Source organism: Bos indicus, chromosome 20, assembly GCF_029378745.1.
Source record: "Bos indicus isolate NIAB-ARS_2022 breed Sahiwal x Tharparkar chromosome 20, NIAB-ARS_B.indTharparkar_mat_pri_1.0, whole genome shotgun sequence".
Lineage (NCBI taxonomy): Eukaryota > Metazoa > Chordata > Mammalia > Artiodactyla > Bovidae > Bos > Bos indicus.
In genome coordinates this window covers 4,086,631-4,108,664 of record NC_091779.1, presented here as the reverse complement: position 1 = coordinate 4,108,664, position 22,034 = coordinate 4,086,631, and the positions used below count along the sequence as shown (strand labels likewise).

The following is a 22,034-nucleotide window of genomic DNA, read 5'->3' as shown; positions in this document are numbered from 1 at the left end:
GCGTGGGAGCCGAGCAAGGCTCCCCTCTGTCTCCTTCCTTCATCCCGCTCTGCAGACCAGACATCTGTCGCAAACTGGAGGTGGCTCGGGCTGCAGCAGTATCCTCTCAGAGCCAGCATATTCAGGTCTGATTTCAGGTTCCTGAGAGAGACTGACCATCCCTGGCTGTGGGATGGGAGAGGGGGCACTTCTCATGTAGGGGGTCCATGGATGGATTCTTGGCATCTCCCAGGGGGCTTCTATGTCTCCCAGAAGCAGTCTGAGTTGAAGAAAAGTGGTCTCTGGAGGCCCCAGGACAGGGTGGGTTCCTGTGGCCCAGGCTTCAGGACACCTAATGGCATCTATGAGCAGGTGGGGTTTCCACCCTGTTTATGATGACTCCTGGCAGGTCACACTGCCCTGGGCCTCCCTGGAATGGTCCTCAGCCCGGAGAGAGGAAGGGTCAGGGCCGCTGAAGCCCCAGCACCAAGCAGGCTCAAGACGGAGGCCAGGGGTTGGGGTGGGAGGGGCAGCACCCTGGCTCATCCAACAGCTGGGAGACCCGTGCCCAGGCCCTGGAGGGGCAGTCCCTCTGCACGGCCGTGGGCCCAGAGAAGACAGTGGAAGGGGCAGGGCCCTGGGGCGATGGGGACTGGAGAGGGGACTCTGGGGGGCTCCCCTGTCAAGATGGAGAGCAGGGGCAAGGTCCCCTCAGCTTCATGTCCCTGTGTTTAGCTCTTAGTGAGGATGACGACGACGGTGGCTTCTCTTCATGGAACGTTTACCCTGTGCCAGGGCCATGTTAGGCACTCTCTGTGCGTTTTCCCATTAATTATCACACAAGCTCTGAGGTTGATGCTATTATGATCCCCCTGTTTTTACGGAGGAGGAAGCTGAGTTGCAGAGAGGTCAGGCCCCTTTCCCAAGACCATGCAGCTAGCTGAGATGGAGGCAGAGGGTGAGTCCAGGCCCTCTTAAGCCCTGAACTCAGAAGCCTCCAGTAGGCTCTCAGGAGGACCTCTAAGATAGAAAGCGAGCAGGCACCTTGCCAGGTCAGCTGTGGCCCAGCTGCTGGGCAAGGGCATGGTTCCCCGGGGTGGCAAGGCTGTCGGGGTTGGAAATAATGGGAGGGCAGAGTCCTTGCACTGCACAGCGTAGCTTGTGACCTCAGGCAAGTCACTACATTTCTGAACCTCCAGCCTCAACAGGACAGCGTGGAAGGTGTTCGCCTGACCTGCAAGCTCACGAGGATTTGGGGGAGACCAAGCCCACCTTGACCCCAAGCACCCTGTTATGGCTCATCGCCCCCACCTTAGCCTGCCCCTCGCCACCAGTTCATCTCCCTGTGGACTCAGAGGAAGTAGAAGCTCAGGACGTCTGGCCCTGGTGACTCTGAGCCCCTGTGGGAAACCCAGGCCTGGGGAGTCTAGACTTAGTTAATCATTCAGACTCTGCTGCTGAGATTGTGTAAGAAGGGATTTTGATGGTGGCTAATTCCAGTTTAGAGCCTCCTGTGGGGAGCGAGAGGAAGCCCTTGGTGGCCCTCAGACACCAGTATGGTCTCTGCTTCCTCATTCCCAGAGGAAGGGAGTCCCATGCTGAAGGGAGTCCCATGCTGAAGCAGGACAGAGCCGGAGAGGGCTGGACTTCCTGGCTTCTCTGTTTCTTCCTCATTTTTTTTCCCACAAAGTATAGATTTTTCCATTGACCTCAGTGCTGGGCATTCAGTGTGTGTACAAGACAGTCATGGTTCCTGCTCTCAGCAATTGCTGTAAAATGTGATTGACTTTGTGATGAGGAGGTGGGTTCCAAGGAGACGTGTGCCACGGAGACCCAACCTAATATTGATGGGGTGGGAGCAGTCAGGGAGGGCTTTCTGGAGGAGGTAGCATTTGAACTCTGCCCTGTGAGTGGACTTGTAAACCATCCCATCTTCTGGATCTGTCTGATTGTTTCCTTTTGGTGTCATTGAGCTTGTTTCTCGACCTCCTCTATTTTCTATGAATTGAAACTTGGGTCAAGAGGCTTGAGATTCAGGTTAAATGTTGTGGTATCAATACTTGACAGATTTTGTATTCTCCTACTGTATCACCTCAGGGACCATTCCGTGTCTAATTATCCCTCTTATTGGTGACATTAGGTTTGATCACTGTTACAGTTGTGGTCACCAGATCTCTCCACTGAAAAGGGATATTTTCCCCCTTTGCTGGGAGAGTAATTCCTGGGGTGATATCTTCAGCCTGTGTGACCCTCCCTTTCTCCAATAACCATTCACCCAGTGGTCCAGCACCCATCAAGGATCTTTCCAGAGTAGCTGTGCCACCTTGCTTTCCCAGCAGCAATGTCTGAGAGTTCCTGTGCCCACGTTTTTGTCAGCATCTCCTATCTCTGCCATTCTAATGGGTGTATGGTGATACCTCATCATGGTTTTCATTTGCCTTTCTCTAATGCCTAATGGTGTTGAACATCTTCTCATGCACTTACTTGCCATCCATATATCCTCTTCAATAAAGTGTCTGTTTAGGTCTTTTTTCATCATGTAATCAGGTCGGTTTGTTTCCTTACTGTTGAGCTGGTTTTGTGTTTTTGAAAATATGTTCTGGGTATAAAAGTTCTTCAGGTATGCAGCCCATGTTTTGAGGATTACACTATAAAATTATAGTGTCGTGTCCAGGGAGTATGACAGGTACTGTGTAAATTTCTGAAGGATGTCTGCTTATTTATTTATTTAAATTGTGATAAAATATGTATAACATAAACATTACCATTTCAGCTGTTTTTAAGGGTCCAGCTTAGGGGTGTTAAGTGCACTCACATCGTCGTGCTCCATCACCACCATCCGTCTCCACAGCTCTTTTCATCTCCGGAACTGAACCTGCATAACCCATTAAACACTAACTCTCCATTCCCCTTTCCCCAGTCCCTGGCAACCGCCATTCTACTTTCTGTCTCTAGGAATTTAACTACTCTAAGTACCTACTATGAGTGGAATCACACAGCATGTCTTTTTGTGAACCAGCTTATTTCACTTAGCATCTCAGGTCTTTAAGTTTCATCCATATTGTAGCATATGGCAGAATTTCCTTTTTAAGGCTGAGTAATATTCCATTGTATGAATATACCACAATTTGCTTATCCATTCATCCATCAGTGGACACTTGCATTGTTTCCACCTTTTGGCTGTTGTGAAGTCTACTTTTAATTTCTTAATGCCAGGCCACTGGGTATTAAACTGTTTTGGAGATATAATCTAAAAGCCAAGATCAGATGTATTAGGATTGCTTTGGTTGAAAGTAACAGAAACTCACTCAAACTGACTTAAATAAGTAAGGAAAAATTTGGGCCTGTGTCTAGGTAATGTCCAGGATACTGGATCCAGGGATTCAAACAATGTCATGGGACTTGGCGCGTCTCTCTTGCTCTGACCTCTGCTTACTTCTGCGCTTTCTCCGTCTTAAGTCTCGGTGTGATGGTCTCCCAGTTAGTCGCTGCAGTGAGGAAAGCAGTCTCTTTCCTGATTGTGCCATCAGACATCCAGAACTGAGTCTCATTACCCTGGCGTGGGTGACGTGCCCATCCCTGAGCCATTATTGAAGCCAGGGACCAACAGTACTCTGGTAGCCAGGCTTGGAACGTGACACTCTCTGTCACAAAGACAAGGGAAAGAAGAGGCATGGCTTTTCAAGGGAAATTGGGGGCCGCCACCTAAAGGAGAGACGGGGCGCCAGGCCAGCCAGGGGAACTGGGGGCCACCTAAAGGAGAGACGGGGCGCCAGGCCAGCCAGGGGAATTGGGGGCCGCCACCTAAAGGAGAGACGGGGAGCCAGGCCAGCCGGGGGAATTGGGGGCCGCCACCTAAAGGAGAGACGGGGCGCCAGGCCAGCCGGAACACCAGACACAGCTCGTGGGTGCTGGGCACTGGACAAGGCCCTGTGTACCTCAGTTGTTATAGTGAGTCCTCGGGGGAAATACTATCCCCATTCCATTTTATTTGTTTTTAAATTAATTTTTATAGTATACTTGATTTACACTGTTGTGTTAATTTCAGGTACGCAGCAAAGTGAATCAGTTGTACTTAAATGTATATCCACTCTTTTTTAGACTCTGTTCCCAGAGAGGTCATTACAGAGTATTGCGTTCCTGTGCTAGGCAGTAGGCTCTCATTAGTTATCTAGTTTATATATAGTAGTGTGCATATGTCAATCCTAACCTCCCAGTTTCGGAGAAGGCAATGGCACCCCACTCCGGTACTCTTGCCTGGAAAATCCCATGGACAGAGGAGCCTGGTAGGCTGCAGTGCATGGGGTCACTAAGGGTCGGACACGACTGAGCAACCGCACTTTCACTTTTCACTTTCCTGCATTGGAGAAGGAAATGGCAACCCACTCCAGTGTTCTTGCCTGGAGAATCCCAGGGACGGGGGAGCCTGGTGGGCTGCCGTCTATGGGGTCACACAGAGTCGGACACGACTGAAGCAACTTAGCAGCAGCAGCAGCAGCCTCCCAGTTTATCCCTGCTCTGCTTACCCCTTGGGAACCATAAGTTGGTTTCCTGTGCCCATGTTAGAGAGGAGGATGCTGTGGCCAGAGAGACTGATACCTTGTGAGTTTCAACCACAGCAGGGCTGGCATTAGAACCCATCACACGGGCTCCTTCACCAGCCCCCAAGCCCTGGGAAAGGCCAAAGCTCTGCAGTGGGACCATTCTTATTAAAAAGTTAGATCTGTGCCTAAAAAGTGAAGCTATCAAATTGTGTTCAGAGGTTGATTCCAGTAAACCAATTAGATCTGCTGCAGAGTTCTTGTACCATAGGGACAGAACTTTAAAAATTGTAAGCAAGAGGTCAAGAATGAATTATGTAAGCAGAATTGTTTTTCTCCATTTATGGGTGTATGCTCTGTGTTGGCTTTTACATCTTCAGTTATCTTTTTTTTTTTTCTTGTTTTTTAATCCACATTGGCATTGTCCTTCACAGATAGTCATCTAAACTTTGCTTGTACATCCCCCAGGATGGGGGCTTTTGGTAAGGTGCATTCTGGGTCTCAGTTTACCCATCTGGAAGGTGGGACCATTTGGTTGACTGAGTTCCGTGGTCCCTTTCAGATGCGGGGAAGCCCGTTTACTAGTTTCCCTGCTCCTTTTCAAGACCATTTTCTACACAACAGCCAGAGGTATGCCTGTGGGTATATTTATCTATCTATCTATCTCTATATATATATATGTATTTATTTTTAAATATACATTAAATTATATCTCATGCTTTTTCCCCAACCCCTGTGCCTCACAAACCTTCAGAAGAATAAAGTTCCTCGCCCTGGTGTGTAAGCCTGCGGTGATGCCTCCGCTGCCCCTCCTGGGAGCACCCCCTTCCCCGCCTGGGAGCACCCCCTTCCCCGCTAGTGCTGTTCTGCCATAATGGTCTTCTGGTTCCTCGACAGGCCAAGCGTTTTCCAGCCTGCGCATCGTTGTTTGCACTTCTCTTTCTGTGTGGAATACACATTCCTCAGCTCTTCTCCAGACCAGTTCCTCATCTTTCGGGTGTCAGTTCAGAGTCTGCTTCCTTGGAGGGACTTTCCTTTCCAGGAACGCTCACCCCCACCACTTGTGTCTTGCACTCTCACAGCAGGCTTTGGGGTCCTTCCTAGCACGGACTGTAACTTAAATTATACACATATTTCTTCATCAGCTGGTTTATTGCCCATCTTCCCACTCTCCAAGAGTAGGGTCCGGACTGTCCGACTGTCTACTTCATTCTAGTGAACTAGAATTGGTGTTTTCTTTTTCATAACACTAATGACTATTGGCGTGGCTTTGATAACAACTCTTTTTGTTGTAAAATCACTTTTCCAGGGTGACTGTCTCCCAGAGGATGCCTTGACCTGTTTTTTGGCTCCATGAGTGACCCAGGACTAGTGGGAGAGAAAAGGGCCAAGATACGTGAATCCCTGGTGAAATCATGAAATCATTTCTTTCTAAAACAGGGGCTGGGTAGGCATTGGGGAATCGGGGTGCAGGATACTAAGATTTCTTGAACCTTTCCTCTCTGCCAGGCAAGGAACTCAGAGCTTTATCTCTGATAATCATCATAAAGCTATGTGAGGTGGGCTTGATGACTCCATTTTACAGATAAGGAAACTGTGATTCAAGAGCCCAAGTCCCTTCCTCCCTGCTGTGCTTCACTGAAATGAAATAGATGTTGGATTTGGAGAGTCCCCGGTGAACCTCTGAGTTGGGCATTCAAGGGCACCTCCCACCTTGTCCTGATTCGTCTTTCAATTTTTCATCTCTTCTCACCAGGAGAAACTTCTCCCATAAGTCCCTGGTGTTTACAGTGGGCTCTGGCTCCCTCTGCCCAAAGCTGCTCCTCCTTTTCCTGTTTTGAATGAAGGTATCCTAGCAAGAACTCATTTGGGAAGAGACTTTGTTTACCACCACCTTGGAAACCACTGCCAGGTGTGGCCCCCCGTACTCCCTGAGCTGGTCTTTGCTCCACCGTCGTCCCCCCACCACCCACGGCCTCTTCCTTCCTCTCCTGCTCTCTGGATTGACATGCCCTTCAAGGTACACCACAATGACTTCAAGCTTTAGAGAGCTCTCCTGCCCCGCTTCCTGTGCCAGTCAGGACTAAATTACATGTGTCAAAAACCCAACTCAAACTGGCTTCAAAAATATTCCCGGAGTGTGGGTGTGGCCCGAGATTTACTGGCTCAGGAGAGACCAGGAGTAGACGGAGCTACATGCAAAGCTGGATCTAAGGGTCAGACCGTGTCATCAGAAATCTGCTGATTTCATTCTCAGGCACATTCCTCCCAAGTGATGATGCTGTGATCCCCCAGCGACTCCAGGTCATGTCCTAACAGCAGAGCAACTTCAAGGAAGAGAGAACTGGTTTTTCTCAGGGTGGGAGCAGAAGTCCCAGGGCTGGTTCTTAGTGCCTGTGATTGGCCTGGCATGAGTCACGTGATCACTCCTTAACCAGTCACCGTGGACAGTGGTACCCAGTGTGGTGTCTAAAGGACTGTGTTGAGGTGGGAAAGGAGGTTCCCAGGAGAAAAGTCCAGGCACTCTGGTTGAAAGAAAGGTTTATCAACACAGTAAAATAATGATACAGCAGGGGAAGGAGAGGGTGGGATGAGTTGAGAGAGTGCCATTGACATGTATACTCTGCCATGTGTAAACATAACTAGTGGGAACCTGCTGTATGACACAGGGAGCTCAACTCAGCACTCTACTGACATAGAGCTGGAGGTGGGAGGGAGGCTCATGAGGGCGGGAATATATGTATACTTACAGCTGATTCACATTGTTGTATGGCAGAAACCAACAGAACATTGTGAAGCAGTTATGCTCCAATTTAAAAAAAATTAAATGCAAAAAATAATGATGTCTACTGTAGTTGATCAGTCACTCGGTTGCGTCTGAATGTTTGCAAGCTCATGGGCTGCAGCACACAGGCTTCTCTGTCCTTCACTATCTCATGGCATTTGCTCCAAATCCTGTCCATTGAGTCGGTGATGCTATCCAGCCATCTCATCCTCTGTTGCCCCCTTCTCCTCTCGCCTTCAGTCTTTCCCAGCATCAGGGTCTTTTCCAATGAGTCAGCACTGCACATCAGGTGGCCAAAGTATTGGAGCTTCAGCTTCAGCATCAGTCCTTCCAGTGAATATTCAGGGTTGATGTCCTTTAGGATTTACTGGTTTGATCTCCTTGCAGTCCAAGTGACTCTCAAGAATCTTCAGCACCACAGTTCAAAAGCATCAGTTCTTCAGCACTCAGACTTTATGGTCCAACTCTCACATTGGTACAAGACTATTGGAAAAACCATAGCTTTGACTAGATGGACCGTTGTCAGCAAAGTGATGTCTCTGCTTTTTAATATGCTGTCTAGGTTTGTCATAGCTTTTCTTCCAAGGGGCAAGTGTCTTTCAGTTTTATGGCTGCAGTCAGCATCTGCAGCAATTTCCACCGTCCACATGTTATTTATCTTCATTTATGCACATGCTGTCTCCCCAGCTCACTCTGCACTCATGGAGTCAGAAGCCTTGCCTGTGTATTCCTGTGCCTCTAACAACACCCAGCCCCTCGGGTTTATTTCTCTTTCTAGGTGGCTTTCACACATGTATGTTTTACATGTCAAAATCGCCCTGTAACCACAGATCATTTGTGCAAAGCAGAAATAGATGTGCTCATCCCTTATCCCTTGAGTACCCAGGTGGGGTCCAAGGTCACCAGAGTCCCCAGCCAGAGGCCTCTGACCTCCTGTCGTCACCTTTTGTGCCTGAATTTGTTGTCGATGTATTATTTTCTGTGCGTGCTTCAGTTAGTGACAGAGATTAGAAACATGGCCCTGTGGTTTGTAGAGTGGTTTCCCATCCTCCGCTTTATCGGAGCCTCACGCTATCCTGGTAGGCAGCAGAAACAGTTGTTATTAGCACACTTTACAGACGGAGAAACTGCCCATAGAGGGAAATGATGACTCGGCCCAGGCCCTAACTGGAGGAAATGACACGATGGCTAAGCTTATGAGAAACTCGGGAGAGCTGAGAGCCACAGGTTGCTGTGACTTCTGACAATTCCAAGTTTTAAGAATGATGCTGACAAAATAGCCAGCCCGATGGCTCTCTGAATTGAGTGGAGAGTAAGAAATCCTGAAAATAGCAGCATCTCCTGAGATAAGCAGGGTGCTTATGCTTTCCTAGACTTGATTTCCTGTGATCCTTTGCACAACTCTCAGAGGTGAGGGTATTATACCCATTTTACTGAAGAGGAAGCTGGGTCGCAGAGAGGGCGAGTAGCCTGTCCCAAGTCATAGAGCTGGTCAGGGGCGGAGCTGAGAGTCAAGCCCAGGCCTTGCTGCCTCTAACCCTGGTGCTTTGCTCTAGAGCCCTGGCGATGGAGAGGCTGCCTCGGCGTTAACGGCTGTCTCCCTTCCTCCCTGCAGGTCTACATCATCCGGGTCACGTGGTCCAGTGGCTCTACGGAGGCCATTTACCGGCGCTACAGCAAGTTCTTCGATCTCCAGGTAAGGACGTGGGGTCTCCAGGGAGCTGCAGGGTAGGAAAGAGTGTGTATGGACCTACTTTCCGCTTTGACTTCAGAGCCTGGGTCCTCACCCACAGGGGATGTGCAGTATTTATTTCCTAGACTTAAAAATGATGTCCATCTGCTCACCTCAGCAGCTCACATACTATAAAAATGTAGAGAAGATGAGTCTGGCCCCTGTGTAGGGATAACACTAATTTGTGGAGCATTCCATATTAAAAAAAAAAAAAAGGTGTCCATCACTTTGGGGACATAAGTGATGGGCTGTATTGCTTTTGCTTTGGTATTCAGTATTTTTTAAATAAAATAAAGTCTCATGTTGCCTGCTCCAGAATGGAGGCTAATCTGGAAATTGTTTGTGTTTGGCTTTGGCGTTCAGATGGTAAACTTGTGTAATCGTGTTTGCTGGTGAGTTACATGTGATCAGACTTTTTGGGGCCATTCTGCTCTCAAGACAGACCCAAATCTTCCTCACCTTGGCCTCCTCTCCCCATCAGGCTCCATGTTTAGCCTGAAACACCTGCTGTGTATTGAGGGCATCGCACTTGCCCTTTCCTAAGGGCTGTCCTCACCTGAAACGCCTCCTGCACCCTGCAGGCCCTGTTGGCTCGCCGCCCTCAGGGCTCTCATCCCCTGGAAAGCCTGGTCTGACTTCACTTCCCAGCCAGAGAGAGCCATATCCCCTAATCCCCACAGCTCTGTATCCCTTTGTGCTGACTCTTTTGAAGTTGTCTGCCTGTCCTGCTCTAATCCGTGACCCTTGTGGGCAGGAACCGCATCTTCTTTATCCTGTCCCTCCTTTGTTTTGTTTTTTTTTTCTGTCCCTCCTTTGTGTTTTACTCAAGGACACTGTATGTAGCCAGTCAGCGTTTGTGAATGAATGAATGAACAAATGAACAAAGGGACGAACTAATACCCACACCGAGCACCACCAGTCTCATAGGGAGCCTCTGTGGACAGCTCTGTGTTAGCCCCTCCCCACTAGGGCAAAAGAACTCTAATCCATGGATCAGTAGCATTATGCTGACATCACCAACAGCCAGCAAATCAGAGCAAGTGTATCTCGATGAGAAGTCACAGTGCCTGATATCATGTCGCAAATTTCTTTAGGAAACACAGGCCTTAGGAGGAGATGGGAACTGGCTTGGCTTCCTGAATCCACAAGTGTTCCGTGCCTTGTGGTGAGGGGCTCACATACCCGACAGGCCAGTGTGAGGGCTCGTGGAGATGACTGTCTTCTTTTCCTCTGTACCAATTAGGCTGCTTTTGTTGCAAATGACAGAAACCCGACTCAAACTGGCCTAAGTAAACAGGAGGATTTAGGGGACTGTTGTAATAGAATGCCCTGGGAGAGGGAAACTGGCAGGCTTCAGGCACAGCTTGATCCAGGGTTTTCCACTGTGTCCTCTTGTCCAGCTTCTCTCTCTTGTTCTGGATTCCCAGTTCCCTTGCATTGGCTTTATCTTGGGTCTCATGTGGTTGCAAAATGCTCTGGGCTCACACTCAGCAGGAAAGAGTAAAAGGTCAGTTCACAGAAGTGCCAGCAAACACAGTGTTTTCTAGGCTCATCTCTAAGCCAGTCAACAGGGCTGACGAACGTGGCGGCCAGTGGACTCGTCTGGTCCCTGCTCTGCCTCTCATGCACGGGGCAGGGGCTGAGACATGGCGAGAACAGCTGGGATCCGAGGGAGAAGGGGCACTGTGGGGCCGCCAGAAGAGCCCTCGTCCTCCACACACCAGCCTGCCTCTGTGCCGCCCACCTTCTTTCTGAAGGTTAGGTGATATTAACCACAGGCATCCTTGGTCGAGCAGACCTGATCTGTTCCTGAAAATGTCAAATGGAAGATTTTCAGAGCCTGTGTTCCAGTATTTTAAAGGGGGAGGAGCAATGTTAATGTGCTCTTAACCAGTTTCCCCAAACAATCACCGAGCAGTCTACATTACAAACTGCCAAGAGTCACTGCACACGGGCCAGCCCTTAACCCCCGTTGCCTAACTACTTAAAATGTGATGAACTCAGTGATGCAATAAAACCAAACAGGGTCATATACAAACAATATTTTTCTTCTGCTGCTGCTGCTGCTAAGTCGCTTCAGTCATGTCCGACTCTGCAACCCCATAGAGGGCAGCCCACCAGGCTCCCCCATCCCTGGGATTCTCCAGGCAAGAACACTGAAGTGGGTTGCCATTTCCTTCTCCAATGCATGAAAGTGAAAAGTGAAAGTGAAGTCGCTCAGTTGTGTCCGACTCTTCATGACCCCATGGACTGCAGCCCCCCAGGCTCCTCCATCCATGGGATTTTCCAGGCAAGAGTACTGGAATGGGGTGCCATTGCCTTCTCTGATTTTTTCTTCTGGTCCACAGCAAACATGAACCGAATGTCAATACCCGAAGAGGCTCTGTGTTAAAGATGCTAAGATACTATCTAAAATGGACTTGGCAGGGGACATTCCTGGCAGTCCTATGATTGAGACTCCAGGCTTCCACTGCAGGGGGCGTGAGTTCAATCCCTGCTTGGGGAACTAAGATACTAAGATCCCACAAACCGTGTGGCACAGCCAATAAATAAAGGAAGGAGAAGACACAGGCATGGTGAGGGATGTCGGGTAGGACCTATGGGAGAGGCTATAGCGGGGTAGGGCTGACCCTGGGCAAAGGCAGGGAAGGTAATAGCTATAATGCCCAACACCTCCAGACACCATGAGCCAAACCTCAGTCCTGTGTGAAACTGATGGAGATCCACACCCTCTTTCCCAGACACGGGTGGTTTATGCAGACCCTTTATGGCAGATCTCTAAAGCATAGGTGCTGGGTGAATGTTTTGCAAGTTGTTAGACTGATTTTTTATGCACTGGGGGGAGTGGGGAGTGCTGCCTGTATTTTGCTTTCAGAGGCCTCTTCCCTGCCTGATGCATCCAAGAAGGAACAGAGGGGGCAGAGACGGGTGACGTGGGTGACTGCTCGCCTGGAGAATAATGGCGTGCACAGAACAGACAGTTTCCCAGCTAGCTGAGGCAGACAGCAGTGGGGTGGATTGATGCGAGGAGGCAGGTGTGCCCCCCTGGGACCCAGAGCGAGGGGTGTAGTTGGCTTCACAGGGTCCCGGAGCCAGCAACAGAATGATCCTCCAGAAGCCCCCAAGCCACGTGTCACATGGCCAGAAACTCTCCGAACAAGCTCCCTTTCCTGCCAACCCCTCTGGACCAGCTTCCTCTGCTGGCCCGTTGACCTACATGCCCCTTCAGTCCTGAGGTGAAGTGCCCTTCCCCGTGTCCAGGCAGTGGAGTTTGGGTACCGATTCTAGTGTCTGAGAGAGAGCACCTGAGTGTCAGTGTCTGGGGTCAGAGTCCACCCCCGAGCCTGCCGTCTGTGGCCCGAAGGGTGGAGCGTGGGCCGGGCTGTGTGTGGGGAATTTGACTGGGTCATCGATTTGCCCATTGCAGCTGCGCTCAAGGCTTCTGACCTTGACTTCCGGGGTTTGACAGACCTGGGCTCACATCTCAGTTTGCCGTCTCAGTCTCAGCTTGGTGTCCCGCTCTGTTTCTGAGCCTCAGTTTCCCCGTCGTCATGTTGAGAATGAAAGCGCTTTCCCCGCATCCCCCGTGACAGTTCGCTGAGCGGTGCCTGGCTCAGTAAGCAGGAGCAGTCACCTGCTGTCACTCTGCCCAGATGGGACCTGCCCAAAGTGACATCATTAAGGGAACATTTGAGGTGGGGTTGGATCCCAGGGCGCCCTGGCCCAGAGCCTGTATTCCCTCCACTCTTCTGTTCTAACTCAACTTTCTTACTTCTCCCAGAACTTAAAAGTGAGGTTTCCTCCCCGCCTCGCCATAATAGGTATTAACTGGAGGTTTACTGTGACATAAAGCTGCCTGAGACTCCACTCCCAAAACAAAGTCGTCTAGAAGCAGGGCTTAAGGGAGCTTTAAAGAGTTCCAGATGGGCAGCTGGAGTGGGAGAGTTCTGAAATTCCAGAGGGGCCTGCCCTGCCTCCAACCCCATACCTGCCTGATTGGGGGAAACTGGAAGAAGTCAAGGCAGGACCCCATCCGCCAAAGTGGGCTGATCCCAAGGACCAGGCAGGAGGAGGCCGCCCGCATGGGACCTCAGCACCCTGAAGTCGGTGATTTCATGACTCACCCCACCCCCACTCCTGGCTGGGAGTAGCCTTGGCTTTTTCAGACAGCTTGGCTCAGAGCATAGGGGACAGTCGATCTTTCGTGAAGGAGCAGCTCGGCCAGTGTGGTGTAATGGAAACAGCAGAGGACTCGGTCAGGAGACTTGGGACCCAGCCACCTCTGCTGTGTGGCCGTGGGCACACCCCTTAACCCCGCTGTGCCCACATTTCTTCATCAGTAGCATGGGGGTGGCGATAGTAGAAACAGCTGGCATTGCTGGGATGTTGCCCACTCAGCCTCAAGATAAAATGACTTGTTTAATCCTCTTGTCAAGGTTATCAAATCATACAGATGAAGAAACCCAGGCTCAGAGAGGTTCAGGCATCTGCCCAAGGTCACACAGCCGGTGAGCATTAGAGCTTGGATTTGAAGCTGGGCGGTACCACCGGGGTCCACAGCCTCATCCACTCTGCTGGCCTGTGCGCCCCTCGTGAGTCACTACTTCACAAGGCCCCTCTGGAGTTAAAAGTGATGACGTGTGTCCGGAAGAGGCAAATCCATACAGATAGAAAGCAGATTAGTGGTTGCCAGGAGCCAGGGGGAGAGAGAGAGGAGGAGAGCCTGCTAATGGGTACTGGGTGTCTTTCGGGGGTGATGAAATTGTTCTGGAATTAGATAGTGGTAATTGTTGCACAACCTTGTAAATAGACTAAAAACCACTGAATTGAACACTTTAAAAGGGTGAATTTTATGGTATGTGAAGTATATCTCAATTCCTTTTTGTAGAAAAGTGATGATATGTGCGAGAGCAGTTTCTGGGCTGTCAAGCCCTCAGCAAATGTCAGCTGTTGGGATTATTGATGGGCATGGGTTGCTGTTAGGAACTGGCATGAAGATTAGAGCAGGAGATGATGCCAGTTTAATAGAGTGGTTAGGATCCTGGGCTTTGATCCAAATGCTGCCACTTCCTGGCCATGAGACCTTGTTTTAGTCAGAAGTGTTTTGGTTATGGATGACAGAAACCTAGTCTGTATGGATTATTCAAAAAGAACATTGATTAGCTAAAGGGAACTGAGAAGACTGAGGGTGCTTGGCTTCAGGTCTGCCTGGATCTAGGGGCACAGTGTCAGTGAGGACCTGCCTTCCTCTGGTTCTCGGCCTGCTCTGTGTCCAGACAGGGTGTTGACTGTATGGTGGTGGCCATACAGTTCCCAGCTTATCGAACAACTCAGCTCAGTGACTTCAGGGAAAAACAGAACACCCCAGCGGTTTCAGCACAAGTCTTAGGGGTTCATCCTGGGTGTCTGGCCAGGAAGAGCCCAGGAAGTGGAGGAATCCTACCACATCCATGCTTGTTGACTGGCAGAGGAGTAGAAGATCCCCCAGAAGAGGTCAGAGACTTGCTGCCAGAGAAGAGAAGATAACCTGTGGGTGACACAACAGTAATTGCCCCCTCTGGTGGGGGCAGGACACTCAGGCAGAGGGGAAGGTCTGCACAGAGGCCACCAGGGTGGAAGGAAGGAGCATGACTCAGACTCCTCTGTGGGAAAAGAGACTCACAGTTCCCAGCAAGAAGGGCCCCTCTGGCACTTTCTGGGGACAGTCACGCCCACTGCTGCTGCTTGACATCTGACCATACGACTTGTGTGAGGGTGTCAGCGGGAGAGCCCTGGGCTTGGAGTGAAAGGCCTGGTGCCGTCCCAGTCCTCTGTCTGACCCTCTGTGTGGCCTTGGGCAGGCCCCTCAGCCTCTCTGAACCTCCCTTTCTGCCCTCATCTGAGCCTCTCTGGAGAATCTCGCAGAGTGTAACAGAGAGCTGGCCTCAGAGCAGGGCACTGGGCGGGGACAAGAGAGCCCGGAGAGCCCGAAGGGCCCAGGGCGGAGCCTTGAGGAAGTGTGGTTGGTGAGCAATGTAATTTTTTTTGAGCAGTGTAATTTTTGAACTGTGGTGTTGGAGAAGACTCTTGAGAGTCCCTTGGTCTGCAAGGAGATCCAACCAGTCTGTCCTAAAGATCAGTCCTGGGTGTTCATTGGAAGGATTGATGTTGAAGCTGAAACTTCAATACTTTGTCCACCTGATGTGAAGAGCTGACTCATTGGAAAAGACCCTGATGCTGGGAAAGATTGAGGGCAGGAGGAGAAGGGGATGACAGAGGATGAGATGGTTGGATGGCATCACTGACTCAATGGACATGGGTTTGGGTGGACTCCAGGAGTTGGTGATGGACAGGGAGGCCTGGCGTGCTGCGGTTCATGGGGTCGCAAAGAGTTGGACACGACTGAGCGACTGAACTGAACTGAGCAATGTAATAACAAACAGTATTGGTGGCTGTTTACTAAAACATGCTAGCTGCCTGATTTATGCATCATTTCATATAGTCTTTGGGCCTCCCCAGTGGCTCGGTGGTAAAGAATCTGCCTGCAAGGCAGGAGATGCAGGTTGGACCCTGAGTCGGAAAGATCCCCTGGAGAAGGGCATGGCAGCGCACTCCAGTATTCTTGCCTGGAGAATCCCATGGACAGAGGAGCCTGGTGGGTCCTGCAGTCCATGGGGTCGAGAAGAGTTAGACATGACTGAAGCGAGTAAGTGCACACACACGTACATTAAGTCCTCACTTACAGGCATAAAGTCAGATGGGGGAAGGGAAGCTCAGAGAGGCAAAAATCATGTGCCTAGAAGGCAGCGTGGGTGGGATTCAGCCCTAGGGGTGGCTGAGTCTGAAGCCTGTGCTCCTAAGTGCTGCACCCCCACCTCCTGGAGGCCCAGGATTGCCTTTGAGTCTGTCTCCTCATAGAGTTCTGCCCTTTGAAGAGAGCTGCTCTTTGAAGGCCCACGTAGCACCTCCTTGTGAGATTCAGGTAGCATCTGTCCTGCGGAGGGCTGCTCTGAGCAGGACGCGGCCCCTCACAGACAGACCCTGAGTGTATGATGGATCTGTGCCTTGCGACCTTTGCCCTCTGAGTTTTCCCGAGAGTTCATTGCATCCTCAAGGCCGAGATGGTCGTCCCTGGAACCAAGGGTTCCCTCATGGAGGGCACACTTAAAGGTTTGCTGAGCCAGACTCCAGTTACTGCCTGTCCCTGCGTCCTCTGTCCTAGCCAGGGAACTCAGGCAGGGCTTGCTTCCTGGAGGAGGTGGCAGCTGAGCAGAGTCTTGACTATGAGTAAGGAGTTGCCTCACCGACAGGGTGGGGGAGGTCATCCCACACAGAGGACATCATGAGTGCAAAGATGCAGAAGCGTGAGAGAGCAGGACTGTTAGCTTGGCATCTTGCAGAATTCCCGTGGCGCACGAGCCAGCCGGTCAGCCTGCCAGGCAGGGAGCTGGCGAGAGAAGCCCTGACTGCTTGTGTCCTGTAAGCAGGAGCCCTCCACACTGTGGGGACGGCTTCTGGGCATGGGTGCTTTCAGCGGGGTCTGTTTCCCAAACGTAGCACGTCACAGAGCTGAAGGCAGGCTGCTACATCTTGGTCTGAGCCTTTTGTTTCTCCCCAGAGAAGGGAACTCAGACCCGGAGACGAGAGAGGCTGTCCAGTGTCGCATGGCAAGCATCGCTTGTTTCCACTCTCTGTTGAGATAGGACAGCCCCTGACGCACTTCATGAGCCCTGGGAACTGCCGGAAGCCCCTAGGCTGCACCACAGAAGCCACGGGGAGGGAGTGTTTTCTCCCGTCTTTTCTGGAGCAGGTGTAGGAGGGGCACAGCTGAAGCTATCGCTCCGCAGGCAGGCCTCGCCCAGTTGGGAAGACTTCCCGGCGAGCTCGTAGCCAACACTTGGCCTGGGATTCCACCAAGCATCTTTACCCAGATACTGTCTTTGCTGGCTCCTCAGACACACTTTCTTTCCCCAGACATTATCTTCTGAAATTGGGGTGTTATACACACCAGCATATCTGTTCCCTTGTGTCTGAAAACCATTGCCATATTGATGGTGTAGAGCTGAGGACATGTAAGCGTTACCTTTCTTCTCACAGCATCTGTGGGAGAATTGATTCCAGGACCTCTCCCTTTCACCCTCCAACAGACACCAAGATCCAAAGATGCCCAAGTCCCTTGTATTAAATATTGTGCATGCGTACTCAGTCACTAAGTCGTGTCTGATTCTGTGGTCCCCATGAGACTGTAGCCCACCAGGCTCCTCTGTCTATGAGATTTTCCAAGCAAGAATACTCGCTCTAGTGAGTTGTCATTTCCTCCTCCAGGGGATCTTCCTGAGCCAGAGTCACACCTGCATCTCCTGCATTAGCTGGTGGATTCTTTACCACTAGTGCCACCTGGGAAGCGCATTAAATAGTGTAGCATTTGCATATAGCCTACACACATTCTCCTGTATAGCTTTAAATCATCTCTAGGTTACTTATACCTAACACGGTGTCAATGCTATGTAAATAAAAGGTAAATGCTATGTAAATGGTTGCCAACCGTAGTAGAATCAAGTTTGCCTTTTCTAGAACTTTCTGAAAGTTTTTTTCCCTCAAATATTTTTGATCTGCCATTGGTTGAATCTGCAAGTAGGGGACCTGAGGGTATGGAGGGCCAACTGCAATTCTTTATTTGGAAAACAGAAAGAGGGAAGGTTGTATTGGTTGATTGCATCTAAGGCCCAAACCGGGGCCTGCTAGCACCACCTGGAAAATAATGTCTCCATTTCTAGACAGCGGCTGACAAGCCAGTTAACCAGTTCTTCATTCATTTGTTCGTCCATTATTCATTCATTCTTTGCACATATATATCCCAAGGGTCTACTATGTACCAGAGAGGAGGTGATGGGGAAGGGGGTGGGCCAGAGGGCCGCCCAGTAAGGGAGTCAGGCTGAGAACATGCTGCCCTGACTGAGAAGGGGCCGTAAGAAGGAGAGAAGTGGGGCTGGGGACAGACAGGACGGACAGCGGGCTCCAGTGGAGACCAGGACATGCCGACATTTAGCAAAGCAAGGTCGTCGAGGGGACAGGATCCCCAGAGGCAACCAGCAACACACCATCTGTGGTAACTGTAGTCGACGGTAACTGCAGTGAGACAGCTGTTTGCAAGGAGAGGCGATCAGAGCCTGGGAGCTGATTTGCTTTGGGTCTTAGCGTGTCCTGCCCCGAGAACCACATGGCTCCCTGCCAGCCTGCAGCTGCCCGTGACGGTCACCTGGGCCCTTGCACACTGCCTGCCCTGGCTCTCCTGGGACACGGGGCCTTTGTCCCAGTGCGGTAGTGCACCCCTCCAAGTCCAGTCTGCCGCTAACACAAACCACGTGTGGACCTCCACGCCAGCCTCCACGATGTTTTCCTTGGACGGCCCATTTCCTCTCCCTCCACCACAAGCTGCGTCCTGAAAACTGCTGATGGAGTGTTCTCCCGTTCCCTTGTGATGTGGCTGCTTGACGTGGCTCCCTCTCCCTTCCCACCCCCGAGACTGACTCACTTTCCTCCGGGGTTTCCAGTCCTCCTCACTCTCAGCACCGCTTCCTTTCATTCTCTGAGGGGCGGGGCATGGATGTCCAGTCTCCAAGGACACCGTCTGCCGTCGGACTTGCCTGGCATGCCTCTGGTCCTGCTGCTGCAGGCCGCCTGGGGTCCCCACAGAGGGTCTGGGATGCTGCCCGTGTCTGCTTCAAAGCCTCTGGGGCCAAGTGTGACAGCTCCCTGGCTAGAAGTAGCTTGTGGCCTGTGAACCCCAACACACTGAGACCTAAAGCCAAATAGCTCCCAGGCTTTGCTCGCCTCTCCTGGCGAATAGCCGTCATACAGATTGCAGTTACCACTGATGGGATAATAAAGAAAATGAAATAAAACTGGAGTGGGTTGCCTTTCCTTCTCCAGAAATAAAACTGCTGCTGCTATCGCTTCAGTCGTGTCCGACTCTGCGCGACCCCATAGACGGCAGCCCACCAGGCTCTGCCGTCCCTGGGATTCTCCAGGCAAGAACACTGGAGTGGGTTGCCATTTCCTTCTCCAGTGCATGAAAGTGAAAAGTGAAAGTGAAGTCGCTCAGTCACGTTTGACTCTTAGCGACGCCATAGACTGCAGCCCACCAGGCTCCTCCGTCCATGGGATTTTCCAGGCAAGAGTACTGGAATGGGGTGCCATTGCCTTCTCCGATAGATATGGCTAAAAGAGGAGAATGAGTATTATAGTCCAGCCCTGTGCTATCCAATATAGTAGCCACTAGTCATGTGAGGCTACTTAAATTTAAGTTAATTAAAATTGAATAAAATTAAAAGGTTAGTTCCTCCATCCAGTGAAGGTTCCACCTCCAATACAGGAGCTCCCTTTCAAGTGCTTAATAGCAATCCAAGGCCAATGACTACTGTAAGGGACACCACAGATGTAGAACATTTCTATCATCATAGAAAATTCTACTAGAAAGCCCAGCTCTGGCCACTGTGGGGACCTTGATAGTGGGAGGAGTTTGGCCAACCTTAAAACACAGCCTCATGGTGGAATATTATTCAGACCTAAGAAGGAAGGAAATTGCAGTGCATACTACAATATAGATGAGACTTGAAGATATTATTCTAAGTGAAATAAGCCAGACACAAAGGACAGATATTTACATATGGTTCCTAGAATAGTCAGATGTAAAGTCAGAGATAAAAAGTAGAGTGGTGGTTGTCACAGTCTGGAGAAGAGGAATGTGGAGTTCGTGTTTAATGGACATAGAGCTTCAATGTGGAATGATGAAGAGGCTCTGAAGATGGAGGGTGGCAGTGGTTGTACAACAATGTACTTAATGCCACTTAATTGTATACTTAAAATAGTTGAAATGATCAATTTCATGTTATGTATGCTTAACCCCAAAATACAGTCTTATAAAATACTGATAATTATTCCCAGATGATTCTCAGAACAGCATTCTTTGTGGGCAGAGTGCAAGGAGGGGCCTTCCTTGTTGGGCACCTGGTGCGCCCCCGTGTCCAGCTCACATGCAGAATCATTTACAAAACCCCCCTGCCCAGCAGGCCGCATCCGTCGGTCTGCAAATGGTGACTCCGACTCACTGGGCTAGGTCTCTGGCCAGGGACACACAGCTGGCATGAAGAAACATCAGGATTAAACCCCGGGGCTGTCTGGTCCTCAGGGATAATGTCTGTGGTTAGACTTTGCAACATTAAACCCGAGACTACTGCTTCAAATTAATAATACCTGCCTCAAATTAATACCACTTGGGGAGACACTTCAGCTCTTTGAGCTCCACTTATGTGGGTAAAAGCAAGTCAGGACAGAGGATGAATAACTTCCTGACCGAGCGGTGAAGACCACAGGGCAACGCAGCAGTGGGCTGGGCCGCTGAGCCTGCGTGCGCACTCAGACAGAAGCGCAGCAGAAGCCTCGACGAGTGCACACAGGCAGGGTGTGGTTGATGGGTTACCAGGGCATACCTTCTAAGAAAATGTTCCCCTGTATTCCAACATTGTCTTCACAAGTAAAATTGAGAGGAAGAAAAGAAGATGCGTAAGTGCTAAGTCCCTTCCGTTGGGTCTGACTCTGTGTGCCCCTGGGGTCTGCAGCCCACCAGGCTCCTCTGTACACAGGATTCTCCAGGGCAGGATGCTGGAGTGAGCTGCCATGCCCTCCTCCAGGAAAAAAAGGATAGCGTAAATACAAAACTTAAACAGTGCCAGAAAGACTCTGCAGCTGAGCTTGACTAATCACTCTGCATTTAAACAGAAAGCATACTCCACCTGTGCATGGAACATGAAACTTAGCCTGGCTGATTTTTCATGTTCATGTGACGCTCTGAAGCTGCCTAAGAGAGTGGTCTGAGGGGAAAAGAAGAGGATTTAGGCTAAGATATCTGAACTGGCTGTACCTCCACTTAGCTGTGTGACCTCAGGCAGGTCACTGTGTCCTTCTGCTCTGTAGCTTCTCCATCTGTGACTTGGGGGTTGTGCACTGATTTCATAGAATTATTCTGAAGGACAGATGAATCCAGGTGTCTGAGAAGGCTTGTTAGCTGTAAACTGTCAAACCAACATTCATAGTCATTCATTTCAGTTCAGTTCGGTCACTCAGTCATGTCCGACTCTTTGCAACCCCATGGACTGCAGCACACCAGGCCTCCCTGTCCATCACCAACTCCCGGAGTTCACCCAGACTCACATCCATTGAGTCAGTGATGCCATCCAGCCATCTCATCCTCTGTCGTCCCCTTTTCCTCCTGCCCCCAATAACTCCCAGCATCAGTCTTTTCCAATGAGTCAACTTTTCGCATGAGGTGGCCAAAGTACTGGAGTTTCAGCTTTAGTATCATTCCTTCCAAAGAAATCCCAGGGCTGATCTCCTTCAGAATGGACTGGTTGGATCTCCTTGCAGTCCAAGGCTCTCAAGAGTCTTCTCCAACACCACAGTTCAAAAGCATCAATTCTCCGGCGCTCAGCTTTCTTCACAGTCCAACTATCACATCCATACATGACCACTGGAAAAACCATAGCCTTGACTAGACAGACCTTTGTTGGCAAAGTAATGTCTCTGCTTTTTAATATGCTATCTAGGTTGGTCATAACTTTCCTTCCAAGGAGTAAGCGTCTTTTAATGTCATGGCTGCAATCACCATCCGCAGTGATTTTGGAGCCCCCAAAAATAAAGTCTGATGCTGTTTTTCCCATCTATTTCCCATGAAGTGATGGGACCGGATGCCATGATCTTCGTTTTCTGAATGTTGAGCTTTAAGCCAACTTTTTCACTCTCCTCTTTCACTTTCATCAAGAGGCTTTTTAGTTCCTCTTCACTTTCTGCCATAAGGATGGTGTCATCTGCATATCTGAGATTATTGATATTTCTCCCGGCAGTCTTGATTCCAGCTTGTGCTTCTTCCAGCCCAGCGTTTCTCGTGATGTACTCTGCATATAAGTTAAATAAGCAGGGTGAAAATATACAGCCTTGATGTACTCCTTTTCCTATTTGG

General features: G+C 50.2%; 1 protein-coding gene across 2 annotated transcripts in view; it reads left to right on the top strand.

Annotated features, from left to right (window-relative positions):
- SH3PXD2B (SH3 and PX domains 2B) overlaps positions 1–22,034 on the top strand; it is a 122,034-nt gene that overhangs the window by 25,071 nt on the left and 74,929 nt on the right. For both annotated transcript variants that reach the window (XM_070774524.1, XM_070774523.1), the window contains exon 2: positions 8,921–9,001. In XM_070774524.1, the coding sequence (XP_070630625.1) occupies positions 8,921–9,001 (81 nt within the window). The remainder of the gene's footprint in view (positions 1–8,920; positions 9,002–22,034) is intronic.